General features: G+C 44.3%; 1 protein-coding gene across 2 annotated transcripts in view; it reads left to right on the top strand.

The window, feature by feature from the left end:
- XPO4 (exportin 4) overlaps nucleotides 1–18,772 on the top strand; it is an 89,740-nt gene that overhangs the window by 57,997 nt on the left and 12,971 nt on the right. For both annotated transcript variants that reach the window (XM_067016421.1, XM_067016422.1), the window contains 6 exons: nucleotides 12,030–12,206; nucleotides 12,684–12,826; nucleotides 13,330–13,475; nucleotides 14,330–14,507; nucleotides 17,317–17,476; nucleotides 17,993–18,162. In XM_067016421.1, the coding sequence (XP_066872522.1) occupies nucleotides 12,030–12,206; nucleotides 12,684–12,826; nucleotides 13,330–13,475; nucleotides 14,330–14,507; nucleotides 17,317–17,476; nucleotides 17,993–18,162 (974 nt within the window). The remainder of the gene's footprint in view (nucleotides 1–12,029; nucleotides 12,207–12,683; nucleotides 12,827–13,329; nucleotides 13,476–14,329; nucleotides 14,508–17,316; nucleotides 17,477–17,992; nucleotides 18,163–18,772) is intronic.

Below are 18,772 nucleotides of genomic sequence, written 5' to 3'. Positions count from 1 at the left end.
AATTCTGAATCACTCGGGTTTCACGTAACATCCCCCTTTCCCCCACCCCCTCCCCCTTGGTTAAACGGCACGTTGATCACATGTTTAGAAACACAGCTGCCTTTTATTATAGTTTGCTTGTGGGTTAAGGATGCTTCTAGAGGAATTGCTGGAAGATTTGTAACATTCTTGGCTTGCAGATTTGAGGTTTAGAATTTATTTATTTTGCCTAGGGGACTAACAACTTGGAAAACAATTTTTCTGCCGAGGTTTGACCTAGAAGTATTGGGACACAGGGAGCCTGGGTGTGCTTTCAGAGAGTAGATGTTTAATTGTGCTTCACAGGGAGGCATGCGCTGCACCTAGTGGGCTTCATTCAGGAAAAGGGCTATTTCTTTTCCTTTCTTTTAATCGGTCGATTTCTTTTAATCTGTTTATGACGTTTAAAAGATGGTGTTAGAAACAATTGGTTACCCATTGAAAAAGGCAGAGGAAAAATATTTGTCTGATGCTTTTGCATGACTCGTAGCAGCCAGATTGGCGAGGGTTGGTGAAGTTGAGAGCAAACGGGGGTCCCTGCACCATGAGTTACCAGAAGACTAAGCGGGTCCTAAATGTATCTCAGCCGCGTGGGGTTTTCATTCTGTCTGTGTGAGCTGGGGGCGGGGCCTGGGGAGTGGGCGGCGGGCGGTGAGGCGCAGGGACAGACCCCGCCCGGCCGCGGTGGAGCTTCTGGGACGCAGGCAAGGGCACCTCGTGCACAATACATAGTTGTTGACCTGAGATGGCAAAAGGTATAAAGAAATGAGCTTATACGTAAAAATCGAAACGTTGAGGTATACTAAGAAAAACTGCTTTGAGGAGTCAGCGTGGTGAGAAAGATCATGAACTCTTGAGGGAGACGCTGTGGTGTGCGCCGGAAGTAGTCCTCAGCTGCAGGGCCTTGGGCAGGTTGCTTCACCTTCTGTGAGCATGTTTCCTTGGGGGGTAGTTACGGTACTGGTCTCTTCGGATGTTTCGTGGGGTGGATTAGCAATGTGAAAGTGTCCCCACGGTGTGCACAATAAACTGTGGAATTATAATGATACAAATGAACCTTTATAATGGGCTTTACTAACAGCCTGTATTATGTGTCCTATGAGTAAGACCAGTTCTTGAGTTTTGTTGTTTCATGCAGATCAATAATTTTGTTTGTTTATTTTTAAAAATGTTGTCTTTTGTGATTTGCTCTCAAATTATATCTCTTTTTTAAAATACAAATTTATTTATTTATTTTTGGCTGTGTTGGGTCTTCGTTGCTGTGCGTGGGCTTCTCATTGCAGTGGCTTCTCTTGTGGTGGAGCATGGGCTTCAGTAGTTGCAGCACGCGGGCTCAGTAGTTGTGGCACATGGGCTTAGTTGCTCCGTGGCATGTGGGATCTTCCCGGACCAGGGCTCGAACCCGTGTCCCCTGCATTGGCAGGCAGATTCTTAACCACTGCGCCACCAGGAAAGCCCCAAATCAATAATTTTAATATTAGGTTTTTAAAAACAATTTTAATCTTGTGAAATGTTTTGTTTTTCTTTAATATTGAAAGTTTCTTTTCCCAATAGGAAAACAGATTCAGCAAAACACTTTTTTTTTTTTTTAGTTGGGCTCAGGAAGGAAGGTTTTATTTTTATTTTTTTGATTTTTAAAATGTATTTATTTATTAGCATCTTTATTGGAGTATAATTGCTTTACAATGGTGTGTTAGCTTCTGCTTTATAACAAAGTGAATCAGCTATACATATACATACATCTCCATATCTCCTCCCTCTTGTGTTTCCCTCCCACCCTCCCTATCCCACCCCTCTAGGGGGTCACAGAGCACCGAGCTGATCTCCCTGTGCTATGCGGCTGCTTCCCACTAGCTAGCTATTCTACATTTGGTAGTGTGTATATATGTCCATGCCACTCTCTCACTTCGTCCCAGCTTACCCTTCCCCCTCCCCGTGTCCTCAAGTCCAACCTCTATGTCTGCATCTTTATTCCTGTCCTGCCCCTAGGTTCATCAGAACCATTTTTTTTAAGATTCCATATCTATGCGTTAGCATACGGTATTTGTTTTTCTCTTTCTGACTTCACTCTGTATGACAGACTCTAGGCCCATCCACCTCACTACAAATAACTCTGTTTCGTTTCTTTTCATGGCTGAGTAATAGTCCATTGCATATATGTGCCACATCTTCTTTATCCGTTCAGCTGTCTGTGGCCACTTAGGTTGCTTCCATGTCCTGCCTGTTGTAAATAGTGCTGCAGTGAACATCACGGTACCCAGCAATACACTTTTGTTTTACTGTGGTATTTTTTCAAAACTATATTTATTTAGGAATACATATAGATTGTCTCTTGCTTTAGGAATTCATGTCTTAGAGTGTGATTATGTTGCTGTAGCAAGAAGAAAAGAAAAGCAACTTCTCGGGAAGAAAAATTCTTAATACTAACATGTATTCTTGAACTATGTCCTTGTTTGGTGGCTGTAGCGTGTGTGTGAAGAGAGGCTGTTATTTATGACTGCCCTCAACTTGCAGTGAACTGAAAGTCTCTGCTCAAAAAGAGCAACTCCAGTCTTCAGCCACCTTATTCTGTTGGCTGTTAAAATTTCTTGGTGTTACTTGAGGCTTCCTGAAGCCAAGAATTTTTTCGTTGCACCCGAGAAATCAAATTTTTGTCTATTGCTAGACTGGAGAGGTGAGATGGATTATAAGGTGAAATTATTGCCTTAAAAATTAAAATCCTAACAAAATAATTGCTCATATTATTATGTCAACTATTTTATAAAATGTTTATAATACTAGTATATGCATTTGAATTGATTCAGTGAAATATGAAGAGAATATGGCTTGAACTCTAGACTCTCATTTGTTTCTTGGTTTCTTTTGTCGGTTAAGTTCAGCCCCCGGTAGGTTCATCAGCCAGAAGCCACGTAACATGTTAACTGAACAGAGCAACCATCATGGTCCTTAAACTTCGAAGAGTGTGTGTGTGTGTGTGTGTGTGTGTGTGTGTGTGTGTGTGTGTGTGAGAGAGAGTGTGTGTGTGAGTGTGTGTGTGTGTGTACGTGCGCATGGGGGCTGTGGGTTGGGTATGTAAGGGAGGTGGGAGGTGATGGTAGTAAACTTTACAAAGGAAGAACTTCACATATAATTTTAGTACATTTGTTCCCTAACCTCAAGACCAGCAGGACAAGGTAGAAGAAGAAGAATCTTGAGAAAGTTGTTGGGAGGTCCATTATAGAATGTAATGCAGTAAAATAATTTTGCAGTTCCTTAGGTGAGTGAGTGCATTTAAAAATCTAGTTTCTCCAGCTCGATGGAAGATTACTCTGTGGAGAGGAGGTGTGGTGAAGGGACTGCATGGAAGCCACGTTGCAAATGGAGAGGCAGGAAGCAGGACTCGGGGGGTATTTCAGGGATAAGAGGGAACGACTTACTGTCTGGAATGGTGACGTCAGTACAACACAAATGTGTGGTCGACCCTGCACCCTAACTCCCGGGGGAAGAGGTGGTTTGAGAAGCCGTGCCAGCCTCCTTACCCATTGTTCTGCTGGCCGGCGAGGAGTGAATGGATGGTAGTGCAGAGGGCGACACAGCTGTCCAGCCGTGCGGTGTGCACTCGTTTCCTCGGCTTGTTGATCGGAGAAGCATTAAATGAGATGCATGAGTAGCCTTGCACATGTGAAGTATGCTGCTTTTTAACCCTAACGGCGCCTTTACCTCTGTTCAGGATATTTGAAAGAAAATTGGTTATTATTATAACTGAAATACAGATTCTAATTAAAAGAAATCCTTAAAATAATTTCCATGTTTCATTTAATTCTGGTTGGGTCGTAATTTTGCCACGCAGTGTTTCCTCACTTGTATACGAGTCAGCCCTGATTTTTCAGTCCGCTTCCAGTCCTAGCACAGAACCAGTGTTTGTTGCACAGAATTCGTGCACTTGAGATAGAATGTAGTGGATTTAGGTTAAAGCTTATTTATTGTCATAACTGTGGTTTCATATAGCAACCTTTGTATTGCTTACAAGACTAGCATTAGAAACATAACCAGCTCTAATGGGCCAGGGTTTTGAAAACGGGCGCTAGAATGAGGGGGAGGAAGAGCTGGCCCCCCTCCCTCAGGTGAGGCGGCTGAGGCCCCGCCGTGCCGGCCCCCGGGAGCACTGCTGGGTCAGTTCAGTTCCGTGAATGTTTACCCGTCACCTCCCAGGTGCCAGGGACTGTGTTTGATGAATATACGTTCTTTAGCATTAAGAATTTGGAAATACATATGTTTCCAAAAGGAAAAAGTTACGTTAATCTAGGAATGTAACATTTAAAAACTCGCTGAAAATTACACCTCGGACTCTTGGTGTTTTTGTGGGGAGTCGATTTTTTTTAAAGTGATCTATTTTTAGGATTCTCCTAACAGCTGCAGTGCTTGTCCACTAAGTCAGTTTCTCTTGGGGGATTTCAGAAGCCAGGAATACTGTCAGCTGCATAGGTGGTCTGGAGTCAGGTTAACTCTGGGCCGGGGGAAAAATGAGAGAATGAATCAATTTCTTTTGCATTTGACATTCAAAGACTTCTAAATTCTTTTTAAAATGGAGAGCTCATGATCCGTTTGTGACATTTCTGCGATTTTTCTCTGTATTGCTATTGCTGCTTTATATGATGCTACACTAGGAAAGAATATTTATAGCAGGTGAATAGCAGCATAAACTATTATAATTCAGTCTTTAATCTTTCATATGCCCTTTCTTATTGTTTTACACCGTGCAGTACATGTATTATTTGACCTGTCATTGGACTTGGGGGTTATGGCAATGCCTGTAAATTTTAAACTTACTGTGAAATATTCTGTTCACGTAAAGTAAAAAGCTTTATATATATATATATATAAACATTTGTAAAGAATAATAAAATGAACAGCTAACTGTGTGCCAGCCATGAAGATTAAGAAACAGTATATTGATAGGACCTTTTCCCCTTCGTTTACCTGGAGTTTCCCCCTCTGTTGTTATAAGCACGGTTTGTGTTGTGCAGACTTATTTCTGCCAGTTGATTTTGTATCATGTTTGCAAATGAGCGCTGCCAGGGAACCCCTGGCCGGTGCTGTTGGCTTCTTTCCCACCCTCTGCGACCTCTGACTGTTCAGTTTGCTTTCGTTCCCAAGTCCTTATGAGAGCAGTAGAGCTAGCCCCAGGCTCTAAATATGGAACACAGAGCTAAACAGGGTTATTCCTCAGAAATGAAACATTCCATGTGAGAGCTAATGGCCCACACCCACCTTATTGCAATTTTTATGTCTATGAATCATAATGCTTTTCTTTTTTGTTAATAAATAAATAAATTTATTATTATTATTATTATTTATTTTTTTTGGCTGTGTTGGGTCCTCGTTGCTGTGCACGGGCTTTCTCTAGTTGCGGCGAGCCGGGGCTACTCTTTGTTGCGGTGCGCGGGCTTCTCATTGCGGTGGCTTCTCTTGTCGCAGAGCAGGGGCTCTAGGCGCACGGGCTTCAGTAGTTGTGGCTCGTGGGCTCAGTAGTTGTGGCTCACGGGCTCTAGAGCGCAGGCTCCGTAGTTGTGGCACACGGGCTTAGTTGCTCTGCGGCATGTGGGATCTTCCCGGACCAGGGCTCGAACCCGTGTCCCCTGCATTGGCAGGCGGACTCTTAACCACTGTGCCACCAGGGAAGTCCCTATGAATCATAATGCTTTTCTTAACTGACTCACGTAACTTATGTTTACATATGAAGATAGCACTCCTGGTCAAAGAAAGAGCTTTCCAATTTCCTGGAAATGATTTGGCGCTGTCACGTTGGTTATTTGCTGTTTGTAGAAAAAAAGCTGTTGGAGTTCTTTGCAGCATAAGAGATACTAGAACCACTCTAGCACAGGATTTGTCATGTATACTTTTACAGTGTCAAACGTTAGGGACACATGCACACACTTCAGTTTTTTAGAGCAGTTTTAGATTCACAGCAAAATTGAGTGAAAATACAGAGTTCCCACCCCTGCCCCAGTACACCCAGCCCCCCGCCGTCAGCATCCCCACCAGAGGACGCACGTGTTACACCTGGTGAACCTGCACCGACGCCGTCATCACCCCGAGCCCAGGGCCCGCGTCCGAGTTCACTCTCTGTGTTGCACACTCTGTGGGTTCGGGCACATGTGCGGGGCGTGTAGCCACCATTACAGTCTCATGCGGGCTGGTGCCGCTGCCCTGCTCTTCACGCCCCCACCCAGCCCCTGGCAGCCACGGATCCTTTTACTGTCTCCGTAGTTTGGCCTTTTCCAGAATGCCGTATAGTTGGAGTCGTACAGTAATGTTAGATTTTAATCTGAAGTTCACATCACTGTTAAAAGGCGGAGTAGATCCACACACTGAAGGTTGTCTTTTCCAAGCTTCATTGGCCAGCATGTCAGAGACAAAATGAACTGCTGCTTCTGTGTGTCCAGATAGTCACCAGACGCAAAGGCAGATTTCTTTCTGCGGCTGAAGAGCTGCACGTTCACCCCGAGTACACTCGCAGGTGAATTATGGGCATTGACGTGTCAGTGCTGCTAGCACGTTTTGCTTACCTTCTCCGCCCTCCGTTCCCAAATGGGGGAAAGTGGAGTCAAATAGCCTCCTAAGCTCTGCGCCCCTCTCCAGAGCCCTCCTGGCAGCAGGCCCGAGACACCCCAGGCACGAGCAGAGTGTCTGGCCTGGGCCCTCGTCATCTTGGGGCACGTGCCCCGGCTTGGCGGCTGGGTCTTGGCCAGAGGGGCTGTGGAGCAGGGCCAAGGTATTAGGAAAAACCACTCGGCTGTGTTTCAGTTCCCTGTGATTAGACTGAAAGATCTGGCTGCCAATTGTCATCAGCCAAATTCTCACACTTTGCCTGATGTGTTACTTGTATTGGTTTCCAAGTGGAACAGAGGCCCAGCACACGTTTGCAGGTCTTACTTTAAGTCGCCATCCAGCAAGTAGGAGCTCGGATGGTCCGCTGTGGTCTTGTGTTTTGTCTAATATCAGGGCTCTGTGGGAGGAATTAGGGAATGCTCTTCCAATAATAAAAGGCTTATAAGGCTTTTCCATTTCATCTGTACTTTTCTGTACCTGCACGATTAAACCATGATCAGCATGCGCGCCTTGTATATGTGCTAAGGAACAAGAGAAAGAGCTCTGAGACATGCCCTGCTGTTTCCTTCTGAGCGGTGGGGTCAGAGGACAGACGCTGCTCCTCTTAAGATATGCTCCCAGCCTGTTTATTTTGGCAACATGAACTGTTAAGACTTAACAAATGATTTCTGCAAAGCACGTGCTTTAAGTATGCAGAAACGGTCTTATTCATCTCCTGCTCCAGTACTTAGCTGGCATTAGTGATTTCTGCTGCAGGGACACACCACCAGCTGCTGCTGCGACCAGATGGGCACTTACCTGGCCTTTTGTTTAAAAAAATTTTTAACATCTTTATTGCAGTATAACTGCTTTACAATGGTGTGTTAAGTTCTGCTTTATAACAAAGTGAATCAGCTATACATATACATACCTCCCCATATCTCCTCCCTCTTGCGTCTCCCTCCCTATCCCACCCCTCTAGGGCGTCACAGAGCACCGAGCTGATCTCCCTGTGCCATGCGGCTGCTTCCCACTAGCTAGCTGTCTTACGTTTGGTGGTGTAGATATGTCCATGCCACTCTCTCACTTCGTCCCAGCTTACCCTGCTCCCTCCCCGTGTCCTCAAGTCCAACCTCTATGTCAGCGTCTTTATTCCTGTCCTGCCCCTAGGTGTTTTTTGTTTGTTTGTTTGTTTGTTTGTTTTTGCGGTACGCGGGCCTCTCACTGTTGTGGCCTCTCCCGTTGCAGAGCACAGGCTCCGGACGTGCAGGCTCAGCGGCCATGGCTCACGGGCCCAGCCGCTCTGCGGCACGTGGGATCTTCCCGGACCGGGGCACGAACCCGTGTCCCCTGCAGTGGCAGGCGGACTCTCAACCACTGCACCACCGGGGAAGCCCAGAACCATTTTTTTTTTGTAAGATTCCCTATATATGTGTTAGCATACAGTATTTGTTTTTCTCTTTCTGACTTACTTCACTCTGTATGACAGACTCTAGGTCCATCCACTTCACTACAAATAATTCAATTTCGTTTCTTTTTATGGCTGAGTAATATTCCATTGTATATATGTGCTACATTTTCCTTATCCATTCATCTGTCAGTGGCCACTTAAGTTGCTTCCATATCGTGGCTATTGTAAATACTGCTGCAGTGACTATTGTGGTACCTGTCTCTTTTTGAATTATGGTTTTCTTTTTTTTCTTTTTGAATTATGGTTTTCTCAGGGTATGTGCCCAGTAGTGGGATTGCTGGGTCATATGGTAGTTCTATTTGTAGTTTTTTAAGGCACCTCCATACTGTTCTCCATAGTGGCTGTATCAATTTACATTCCCACCAACAGTGCAAGAGGGTTCCCTTTTCTCCACACCCTCTCCGGCATTTGTTGTTTGTAAATTGTTTCATGGTGGCCATTCTGACCGGTGTGAGGTGATACCTCATTGTAGTTTTGATTTGCATTTCTCTAATGATTAGTGATGTTGAGCATCGTTTCATGTGTGTGCTGGGAATATGTATATCTTCTTTGGAGAAATGTCTGTTTAGGTCTTCTGCTAATTTTTGGATTGGGTTGTTTGTTTTTAAGATATTGAGCTGCATGAGCTGCTTGTATGTTTTGGAGATTAATCCTTTGTCAGTTGCTTCATTTACGAATATTTTGTCCCTTCATTTTGTTTATGGTTTTCTTTGCTGTGCAAAAGGTTTTAAGTTTCATTAGGTCCCATTTGTTTATTTGTGTTTTTATTTCCATTTCTCTAGGAGGTGGGTCAAAAAGGATCTTGCTGTGATTTATGTCATAGAGCGTTCTGCCTATGTTTTCCTCTAAGAGTTTTATAGTGTCCGGCCTTACATTTAATTTTTTTAAGTAAATTGATTGATTGACTGATTGATTGTCTGAGTTGGGTCTTTGTTCCCGTGCGCGGGCTTTCTCTGGGTGCGGCGAGCGGGGGCTGCTCTTCGTTGTGATGCATGGGCTTCTCATTGTGGTGGCTTCTCTTGTTGCAGAGCACAGGCTCTAGGCGCGCGGGCTTCAGTAGTCGTGGCACGCGGGCTTCAGTAGTTGTGCCACGCGGGCTCTAGAGCGCAGGCTCAGTAGTTGTGGTGCACGGGCTTAGTTACTCCGCGGCATGTGGGATCTTCCCGGACCAGGGCTCGAACCTGTGTCCCCTGCGTTGGCAGGCGGATTCTTAACCACTGCACCACCAGGGAAACCCTGGTCTTACATTTAGGTCTTCAATCCATTTTGAGTTTATTTTTGTGTACAGTGTTAGGGAGTGTTCTAATTTCATTCTTGTACCTGTGGCTGTCCAGTTTTCCCAGCACCACTTATTGAAGAGGCTGTCTTTTCACCATTGTATATCCTTGCCTTCTTTTTCAAAGATAAGGTGATAATATGTGTGTGGGTTTATCTCTGGGCTTTCTGTCCTGTTCCATTGAAAAGGGACAAAAAGTATGATCCGCCGGCTTGCTGCTTCCCGGCAGGGGTCAGGCCGGGCAGACGTGCTCTGCCTTCTTGGTTTCTCCCTCACACCGTAAACAGGCGTCCTTCTCACCGTCTCCAGTGCTTCATTTTTCGCATTTTTGTGTGAAACGGGGTTTTCCAAAATTCTGTCACAAAATCCTGAAGTTCTTGCAGTGCAGCGACTGATGGGGTGTTTTTGCTGTTCCCGTGGCCTCCAGGCATTGTGCCCAGTGCAGGAGGGGGATGAGCCTCAGGGAGAAAATGTGCGTGTCAGGGGAGCTTTGCTGCACAGGCTGCTAGCCACGAGTCAGCAGTGCGTGTGAAATAAGGTGTCTGTACACAGAAACACACACGAACAAGGTGGTTGTTGACCTCTCCACCTGCGTGTGGTGAAAGCCGCAGTGACCAGAGTTTTAGCGAATTCAGTGTTTGCGGGGACTTTGTAGGACACAGACACCACAGGTAATAGTAAGAGTCCAGTATTCACAACGTGAACATGTCCTAGTTAGTTACATTCAAGGAATGTTGCCTGTTTTCAGTATATAAACACGTTCAAGGCCAGAAAAATAGGAATAAAGTTTGGGTTTGCTATTTTAAAATTCTTAATAAAATTATCTAGGGAAGTTTTTTTTCACTTTCCCTTTATTTTAGTCTTATGTAAAGTTTTCACAAAATTACTTTTTAAAAAAATAATAAATTTATTTATTTATTTACGTTTGGGTGTGTTGGGTCTTCGTTGCAGTGCACGGGCTTCTCATTGCGGTGGCTTCTCTTGTTGCAGAGCACGGCTCTAGGCGCACGGGCTTCAGTAGTTGCAGCGCTCGGGTTCAGTAGTTGTGGTGCGCAGGCTCAGTAGTTGTGGCGCACCGGCTTACCTGCTCCGCAGCATGTGGGATCTTCCCAGACCAGGGCTCGAACCTGTGTCCCCTATATTGGCAGGTGGATTCTCAACCACTGCGCCACCAGGGAAGTCCCCACAAAATTACTTTTAAATATTTTTTACAAATTTAAAGGTTCATTTGATCCAGAATATGACAATTTTTCTTTGTATTCCGTGGGTTAATAGAAGCAAAAGACATAAACCACCATCCACTGGAAGCAGTTCCTTAGGTGCTTGTGTATTCTCATCTGGAGGTGGTGTTCTGATGGTCCAGCTTACCCTGGAAGGCTAGAAAAAGGTCTCCCATTACTTTCTTTTTTGAGTCATTGACAAACGGCTGAAATAACGGTTTGGGGGAGTGTTCTCTGATGGAGGTTCTAGAGTTGGTGTATTTGTAGGATGAGGCCTGTCTGTTTTGGAAACCAGGAGAGCGAGTTGTAGACCAGCCCTGTAGACCTTTCACGTTCCTGGTTCCTGGATCCTGGTTCGCTACCTATTAACAGAACAGCAGAAACCGTGGACTGTGCCAGACAAAACCTTTTCAGGTCGAATGCGTAGCTTGAAGGCTCCGCTGCTTTATTTTTAACAGATTACTTATGAGAGATGCCATTGTTAAAAACGGACCCCGGGATGTATCCTTATCCCTTGTGGCCTGTAGTGTATTTTCTGCAGGTGTTTTGCTTGCTTCTCACTTTTTTCCACTGGGTTGAGCTTGAAAGTCAGTGAGTGGTGTGTTACTCGTTTTTGCACCAAACATAGTGCTTGACACCTGAGTATTCTGAGTTGCACTGAATAGTGATCTAGTGAATTTGTGGAGGAAGAAATCGATGCAGAGGTTGAATTATGTTCCACACGACTAACTAATGGCAGAAATCGGACGTGGATTCTTCCTGGCATGTGAGAAGAGGAGCAGAGCTGCCTGGCGTCCTCCGTGCGACCTCCTCCTCCTCAAACGGCGGAGCCCCTCACTCTGAAGTTGTTGGGGGACCCGCCCTGTACATGGTGGTCGTCTCCAAGCCCGGCTCCGTCCAGCCTGTCTGCTCGCCGTCTGCGAGGCTTCCCCTTGGGTCGTCACGCGTGCCGTGGTCGTCCCGAGCGTCCTCCTGCCTCGGCGCCCTCCTCCTCCGGCTCCTTTGAGGCCCAGCCTTGCCTTCCTGGTTTCTAATGAAATGTCAAGGAGCATCTGTGAAGCTCTCCCCGTGTGTTCTTAAATATGCCGATTAGGCCCCTCCGTTCTCATCATTCTTCAGTTTTTCTAAGATCGTTCAGTCTTACTTTAATCTAACTGTTCTCATCTTGACTACAGAAAAACGTTAACATTATTTTTCTTTGAAAAACACATGATCTGCAAAGCACTGAATGGCTAGTCTTTTACAGAAATAAACATTAATTCCTGTTTGCCTGAGGATTTAGATTGAGTTAGAGTGTTTGAACTGATCAGTTAATTTTAAGACGAGCTCCGTTAACTTGATCACTGGTTAATAGTTGGGAACCTTTGTTAAAGGGAAACCTGTGAACCTGTCTGTCTGCATGGCTGTGGGGTCCTTGCTGTGATGTCCGTCTCACTCTCAGGCCACCTGTCTTGTGACTGTCCTTTGCTCTTAGCTGGACAAAGACGACATGGTGTACATGGAAGCGTATGACAGGCTGCTGGAGTCCTGGCTGACGCTGGCCCAAGACGACAAGCACTTCCACAAAGGCTTTTTCACCCAGCACGCAGTTCAAGTGTTCAATTCCTATATTCAGTGCCACCTAGCGGCTCCCGATGGCACAAGGAATTTGGTAAGTTTTAAGCCAGATGGTAATTGAAAATCTTATTTCATCATATAATAGATAACTAGCAACATAGGTGAGCTCCTTCAGAGGACTTGCGGAGGGCATCACGTGGAGAGCAAGAGTCTGAACAGGTGCGTGTTTCACGGGGTGTGGCTTGTGTTACCTTCACCTCCTTAGTTTTCAGTAACTACCTGTGTCCTGCTCGTTGCCAGGCGATGGGAATCCCGAGGACTGTGGATAGTGAAGGTGTCAGGTCTTCTCGGTGACCGAAGTTGAAGTCTCCGGTGTGGGAGGTGGGCGGGAGGTGTGCACTGGCTGTGTTTACGTGCGATGGCGGGGGGCCATACCCCACTCTTGCTCTTCGAGTTTCCCCCGTTTTGGTACCTGCATGGGCGGCCGGCATGGCTCTGCTCGGCCTTCCTCTCCGCGTGTGGCGCCGCGGTTACGTGACAGCTCGGTCTTTATTTCTCTCATCGATAACAGACTGCCAACGGAGTGGCCTCTCGTGAGGAAGAAGAGATAAGTGAACTTCAGGAGGATGACCGAGACCAGTTTTCAGACCAGCTAGCCAGTGTAGGAATGCTAGGACGCATTGCTGCAGAGCACTGTATACCTCTCCTGACAAGGTACACACAGTCCAAAGACACCCCATGGACAAATACTGTCTATTCACAATGCCCCGGCGAGCACTTAAAGTGTTTAAAGACTTTAAACACCCCCTCCCCGTACCCCAGCACACGGAACAAATGGACAGAAACACACTCATGATTGCATTTCTTGGCTTGTACATTTGGAGCCCAGGCACTACAGCGTAGATGGCAGAGAGATTATGGAAAACATGGTATGAGAAGTGATGGGACCCGTATCAGTAACAACTTGGAATAACCGGTTTTCAGATGCCTGTTGTAATAAACCTTGATTGTTTGTAAAGCGATGTTTTAATTCTATGTCATAAACAATAAATCACAATTCTTATAGCGCCATGAGAACATTGTGTACATAATAAATATTTTTGTATATGTGTTTCGTGCTAACATCTTAATTTCTGCTATCTAATAAGTGGCAATAGGTCGTTCTGGGTCTTTGCTTACTGAGCTTCACGAGGCCGTTGATATTTTCCTTCTTGTAGTTTATTAGAGGAAAGAGTAACGCGGCTCCACGGGCAGTTGCAGCGGCGGCAACAGCAGCTCCTCGCCCCACCTGCTTCGGGCCCTCTTGACAGCAAGGTGCTGGATGATCTGTATGAAGATATCCACTGGCTTATTTTAGTCACAGGTCGGTTGGCTGTTTCTTGGTTGTAAAATGTCACTGCCAGCTGAGCAGTCCCAGCCTTAAGAGAAGCTTCAGGAGTTGATAACAGTACTTACGTAGGGTTGACCTGGAGGTCTGGATACAGCTGCTGTGTGTCACAGAGCTACGGGTGCTTCTCTTTACAGTATTGGCTGGCATGTGTTCAGTGCCTGTTCTGTACCACATGTTCTATGTAGAATGCGTTGTAGCCCCTGCATTAGTACTATTTTGGGGTATTATGGTTGTCCTTGTTGCTGTTATTATTACTATCATTATTAATTATCACCCTGTCTTAGACGCAAAGAATCTGAGACTTGGAGACCAGCCCTGGTCACACTGGTGTCAATGTTTGGAGCCAGAGTTCAAGTCCCAGCAGCCTGACTTTTCTTTAGGGTCTTCTTCTGTAACCATGTTGTCAGTGTTTCTGTATTTTAAATAATCAGGAAAAAAAAAAAAACCACCTTAATGTTTGGAAAGGCATTCCCAAATACTGACTTTTGATAAAGATAATAGTAGAATTCCTATTAACTTTACAGAATACTGTACTGAAAATTATTAAAAGGTCACAGTAAAAAGCCTACATGTCAGTATGAATTATAAAATTGGTGAATAAAACTTTTGTCCTTTGTCCTTTCCTGTGTTTTTGACGGTTAATTATCTTATCTGAGAAACAGAAAGTTTCTTCTCGTCAAACTTGAATTAACATATTAACATTTATAATTTAGTTTTACATCAATTTATATGGTGTGTTTAAATCAAATAGAACTGAAAACATTTATAGTGCAATTTGTTAAATGTAGATTGTTAAGTGTTCATTTTTAATTTTTTTTAAACTGAAGGCTACCTCTTAGCTGATGATACTCAGGGAGAGACTCCGCTAATACCTCCAGAAATAATGGAATATTCCATTAAGCATTCATCTGAAGTTGACATTAATACAACACTTCAAATTTTGGGATCTCCAGGAGAAAAGGCTTCTTCCATCCCAGGGTACAACAGAACAGATTCTGTGATTAGGTAATATGACCTCTGTAGCTGTGCTCTTGTAATTTATTCTGTTTTATAAGTTCTGAGTTGACGGGAAGAGGACTCGAGTGACAGGCGGGTTGTAAAGCTGACACGTGAAGGAAGAGGAAACTCGGAGAAGCCTTGAAACAAACACGGGTGGCAAGTACTCAGCACATTTAAGCAGTGCCACGCTGCTGGGGATTGACAGCTGTGTCCAGTACCGGGGAGGACACGCGTAAGATTATTCTGGATGCGGTGAGGCCTTGAAGGGACGTTGGGTCTAATTCCTGCAAACACATCCCTTGGGCATCGGAAAGCAGTGCTCATGCGGGTTTCAGGCGCCTGAATGAAGCACCAAGAATGGGAAATTCTTAGAAACCAGGTGAACGTGGGCACGTAGTCATTGCTCAGGAAGCTGGAATGACCCTCAGAGTAGAAGCATTTGTCCGGAGGGTGTGTGAACCTTGAGAGCCCTGCTGTAAGGTGGCAGTGTGCCCCAAGGGAGGGAACTCGCTGCCATCTTCCTGAGACCAGTGGCAAAACTTGCAGTAGTTCTTGATGGTGAGGTTAGGGAGGGACGAATGTGGATTTGAAAACAGCAACTTAAGTTTCAGCGTCTTAAACTTTAAGTTGCAGACAGAGAGAATAATGACATAATACTGGGTTTTGTCTGTTGCAAAATCATGAACTCACACAAGGTGCTGTCCCCTCATTCTTTTTATTTTAATGCAAAAATAACATAGATACCATTTAAACCTGTGCAACAGAAAATACATTGTGTTTTTTTAAATTAAACTGTTAAGCAGGTATCAAGGAAATGTTTGGGAATTTATTTCCTTTATTGCATTCTCTGATTTGAAATAAAATGTCAGTGTCAGTGCTCTATTGGAAAAGTTTTATTTCTTCCTTTGGGGATTGCTTTCGGCATTAAATGGAGTAATTGCTTTGGTTTGGTTCATGGTGAACGTTAACCGCAGTCAGTTCATTTTCAGGGTGCCGTCCTGTTGTGTTCTATGCCACTGTTCTTGCCTGGGCAGTACCCTCAGGAATGCTTTCCTTGTATTTTCAGTGCTTTTGCAATTTTTGCCAGCCTTGGGTATCAGTGAGGGAGCAAAACATTTTGGTCTCTGAGAGCGAAGCGTGTGAAGGGTTGAGGTGGGGCCCGGAACAACAGGAGTCACCGTGGTTCTTCAGTCCAAAGCGCGAGCGTGACATTGAACGGCAGGAGGGAGCCGGGCCTTGCTCACTGAGAAAGTGGTTCGCATGTCTTGAAGAAATCACCATTTGACAAGCAACTGTTGAGTGCTTACTACGTACCAGGCACTGTCCTAGAGCAGACAGATCGCCCCCCGCTTTCAAGCCCCTCGTGCGGGAGAGGGAAGAAGGAAGGGAGTGGCGTGGCTGTTAGCAGACCGGCAGTGCCGTGGGAGGGAGGCCAGCTGCCCGAGGGCCACGCGTGCAGAGCTCAGGGCTGTGGCGGTGTCACGGGGCTACAGGGCGCCGTCAGCGTGAGCTTTTACTTCACGCACTTGAGGGACCCCACCGTTCGAAAGACGCCTCCCATTAGTTTATGTGAACGCGTTTTCTCAGTGCTCATATCTATTGAAATGAAAAGCAGGAATCAAATGACACATGGACTAATTTGGAAAAATCAAACCCTGCCACATTCATCCGATTAAGATACATCCATTTTATTTATTATTTATTTTAATTTTTTTCAATCGCAGTATAGCTGGCCTACAATATTGTGTAAGTTACTGGTGTAGAATATAGTAATTCACAGTTTTTAAAGTCTATGCTCCATTTACAGTTATTATAAAATATTGGCTGTGTTCCCTGTGTTGTACGTAAAGTTTCATTTTTAATAAATACGTTTAATAATTTATTTCAATTCATGTGGTATTTTGCTCAATTGTGTACTACTAAGTTTTGTAACGATAACTCAATCCAGAAGACATTTTTAACACAGTCTTATCATTGGAAATTTTTAAAAATTATATTTTAATATCTATACATACTTGTCTCAGAGAAGTATATGGTGTGATCGGTAAAGGGAGTATAAGAAGTTTATTATTATTATATTAGGATAATAGTCTGTGGGGAAATGAAATAGGAATAAAAATTTAAGGAGAAAAAGAAACAGTGTAAAGCTTCCAACTGTGAAAGAGAAACTTGTTTCTCTTTCACATGGATGGTGCTGGGTATCAGAATTCTAGGATAATTAAACCCCAGTGCATACATTTTCATGGTTACTGGTTATATGGCTTCATGGTTATATCGCGCTGTGTGAACGCTGCTCAGCGTATGAATTCCATAGTGTAGAAAGGACAATACGTGCACTTATGTAGGTAATTCTAGAAACGTTTTTATTTAAAAATACCGTTAAAAGTCAAGTTTGTTAGGAAATAAATAAGACTGTCAGATTTCGAGACAGGACTGACTATTCAGAACATTCTGGATAAGTCACTGACCCCGTCCCCACACCACAAAATGACCAGTGTCCGTGGGTTTTAAGTAGCTTTTAACTGTGTGCATTTCTCTGTTTCGAACCTGAAAAATCTCTTTAGACAGTAGTGCTGAGACTTGCACGTGTGATCACAGCCCAACAGAGGCCGTGACTAGTCTAGCCATGACTCTCTTCCTTTTCTTTTCTCCTGCTTCCCGAAAGGTCAGCAATAAAATGGGGCATTTGTCTCCAACCCTCCTGAAGAAAATTTCAGAGAGCTGAAAAACAGAAAAGGGCTTTTTAGGAAAAAAATATGGTTAGACAGCCCATAAACTGATTAAGGAATAAATGACTTTCTTTTTGTACCTACAGGCTGTTGTCTGCTGTTCTCAGAGTTTCAGAAGTTGAGTCTCGGGCAATAAGGGCAGATCTCACGCACCTGCTAAGCCCTCAGATGGGCAAAGATATTGTTTGGTTTCTAAAACGCTGGGCAAAGACTTATCTCCTGGTGGATGAGAAACTGTACGATCAGGTCAGAATGTAAAACCGTTTGGCTTCGTTTGGATTTATGAGGATGGGAATGATAGAAACGAGAACATTTTTCTCGGTGATTTTCTCATCAGAATGTGAGCAAGAGCTGAGCGCCTTGCACACCGGAGGGAACTGTGGACGGTGTGCTGTTTTATTAACTTGTCCTGGAGCGCCTCGTGTGACTTCTGCTTATTTTAACCTGTATTAAGTTCAGAGTACTGTTTGGGAATGGATTAATTCATGTTCTTTGTATTTGGTGTGAGTATGTGACTGTGTTTGTAACATGAGACTAATTAAAGCTAATAGGAAACCCACCCTGAAACGTCAGGGGACTGATGATGTCCTTTTTCGGACTTCGGAAATGAGTACATTTAGAAAATTGGTGTGAAGTAAGCAGTACGTCAGATGTAGTGCTAATTTCAGTTTGATTTCTCTGCGGGGGTTTTTTGTTTTTGTTTTCTTTCCTTTTCCCGGCACATCTTCCTTTCTGACCTTAAAACATTTGTTTTCTCTGAAGATAAGCGTGCCGTTCAGTACAGCGTTCGGAGCAGACACAGAGGGCTCTCAGTGGATCGTTGGCTACCTCTTGCAGAAGGTCCTCAGCAACCTCTCGGTGTGCAGCAGCGAGCAGGACCTCGCAAATGACACGGTGCAGCTGCTCGTCACCTTGGTGGAGAGAAGGGAGAGGTGAGCTGATGTGTGGGGCTTCAGCGGAGTCGAGTCTTTCCAAGTGGTGAACGCTTACACGGCCCCAAGGTCAAGGTAGACCCCGTGTCTTTGGAGCAGAGTGTTTTAAAAAATATATCATAGTCTTGTTACAAATGCAAACAGGGCTTTTCCGTGTTACGACTGAAGATTGCATAGATGTTCAAGGATCTGGCATCAAAGAATCTTTATGAGTAACGTATATATTTAATTTAGTAATTTACAGTTTTAATATAGAATAGTCTTACTTGAATTTTCAGCTATCGCATTAGTATTATCCCATTTTAAAGATGAGAAAAACTGATAGTTTAACAATAATTTAATTTTGCAAAGTAAAATTTTTAGTGCTTTCCATAACGAATTCTGGAGATGTTTTCAGTTTTCTTACTACATAGGAAGATGATTGTTATTACTACTGTCATGGGCTACTATTTATTGAATTCTTGTAATTTATAGGTACTGTTGCACACACTGCATATGTAGCATCTGATTTAATCATTTCATCGGTCTCAGCCATGAGATTTAGGGCTGTTATTACTGTTGTTATCTTTATTTTACAGATCAGAAAGCTGATAATTAAGAGAGATTAAAT

This window comes from Kogia breviceps, chromosome 16, assembly GCF_026419965.1.
Source record: "Kogia breviceps isolate mKogBre1 chromosome 16, mKogBre1 haplotype 1, whole genome shotgun sequence".
NCBI classification, from domain to species: Eukaryota; Metazoa; Chordata; class Mammalia; order Artiodactyla; family Physeteridae; genus Kogia; species Kogia breviceps.
Note: the sequence above shows the minus strand (reverse complement) of the source record. Positions and strands in the feature narration are given on the sequence as shown.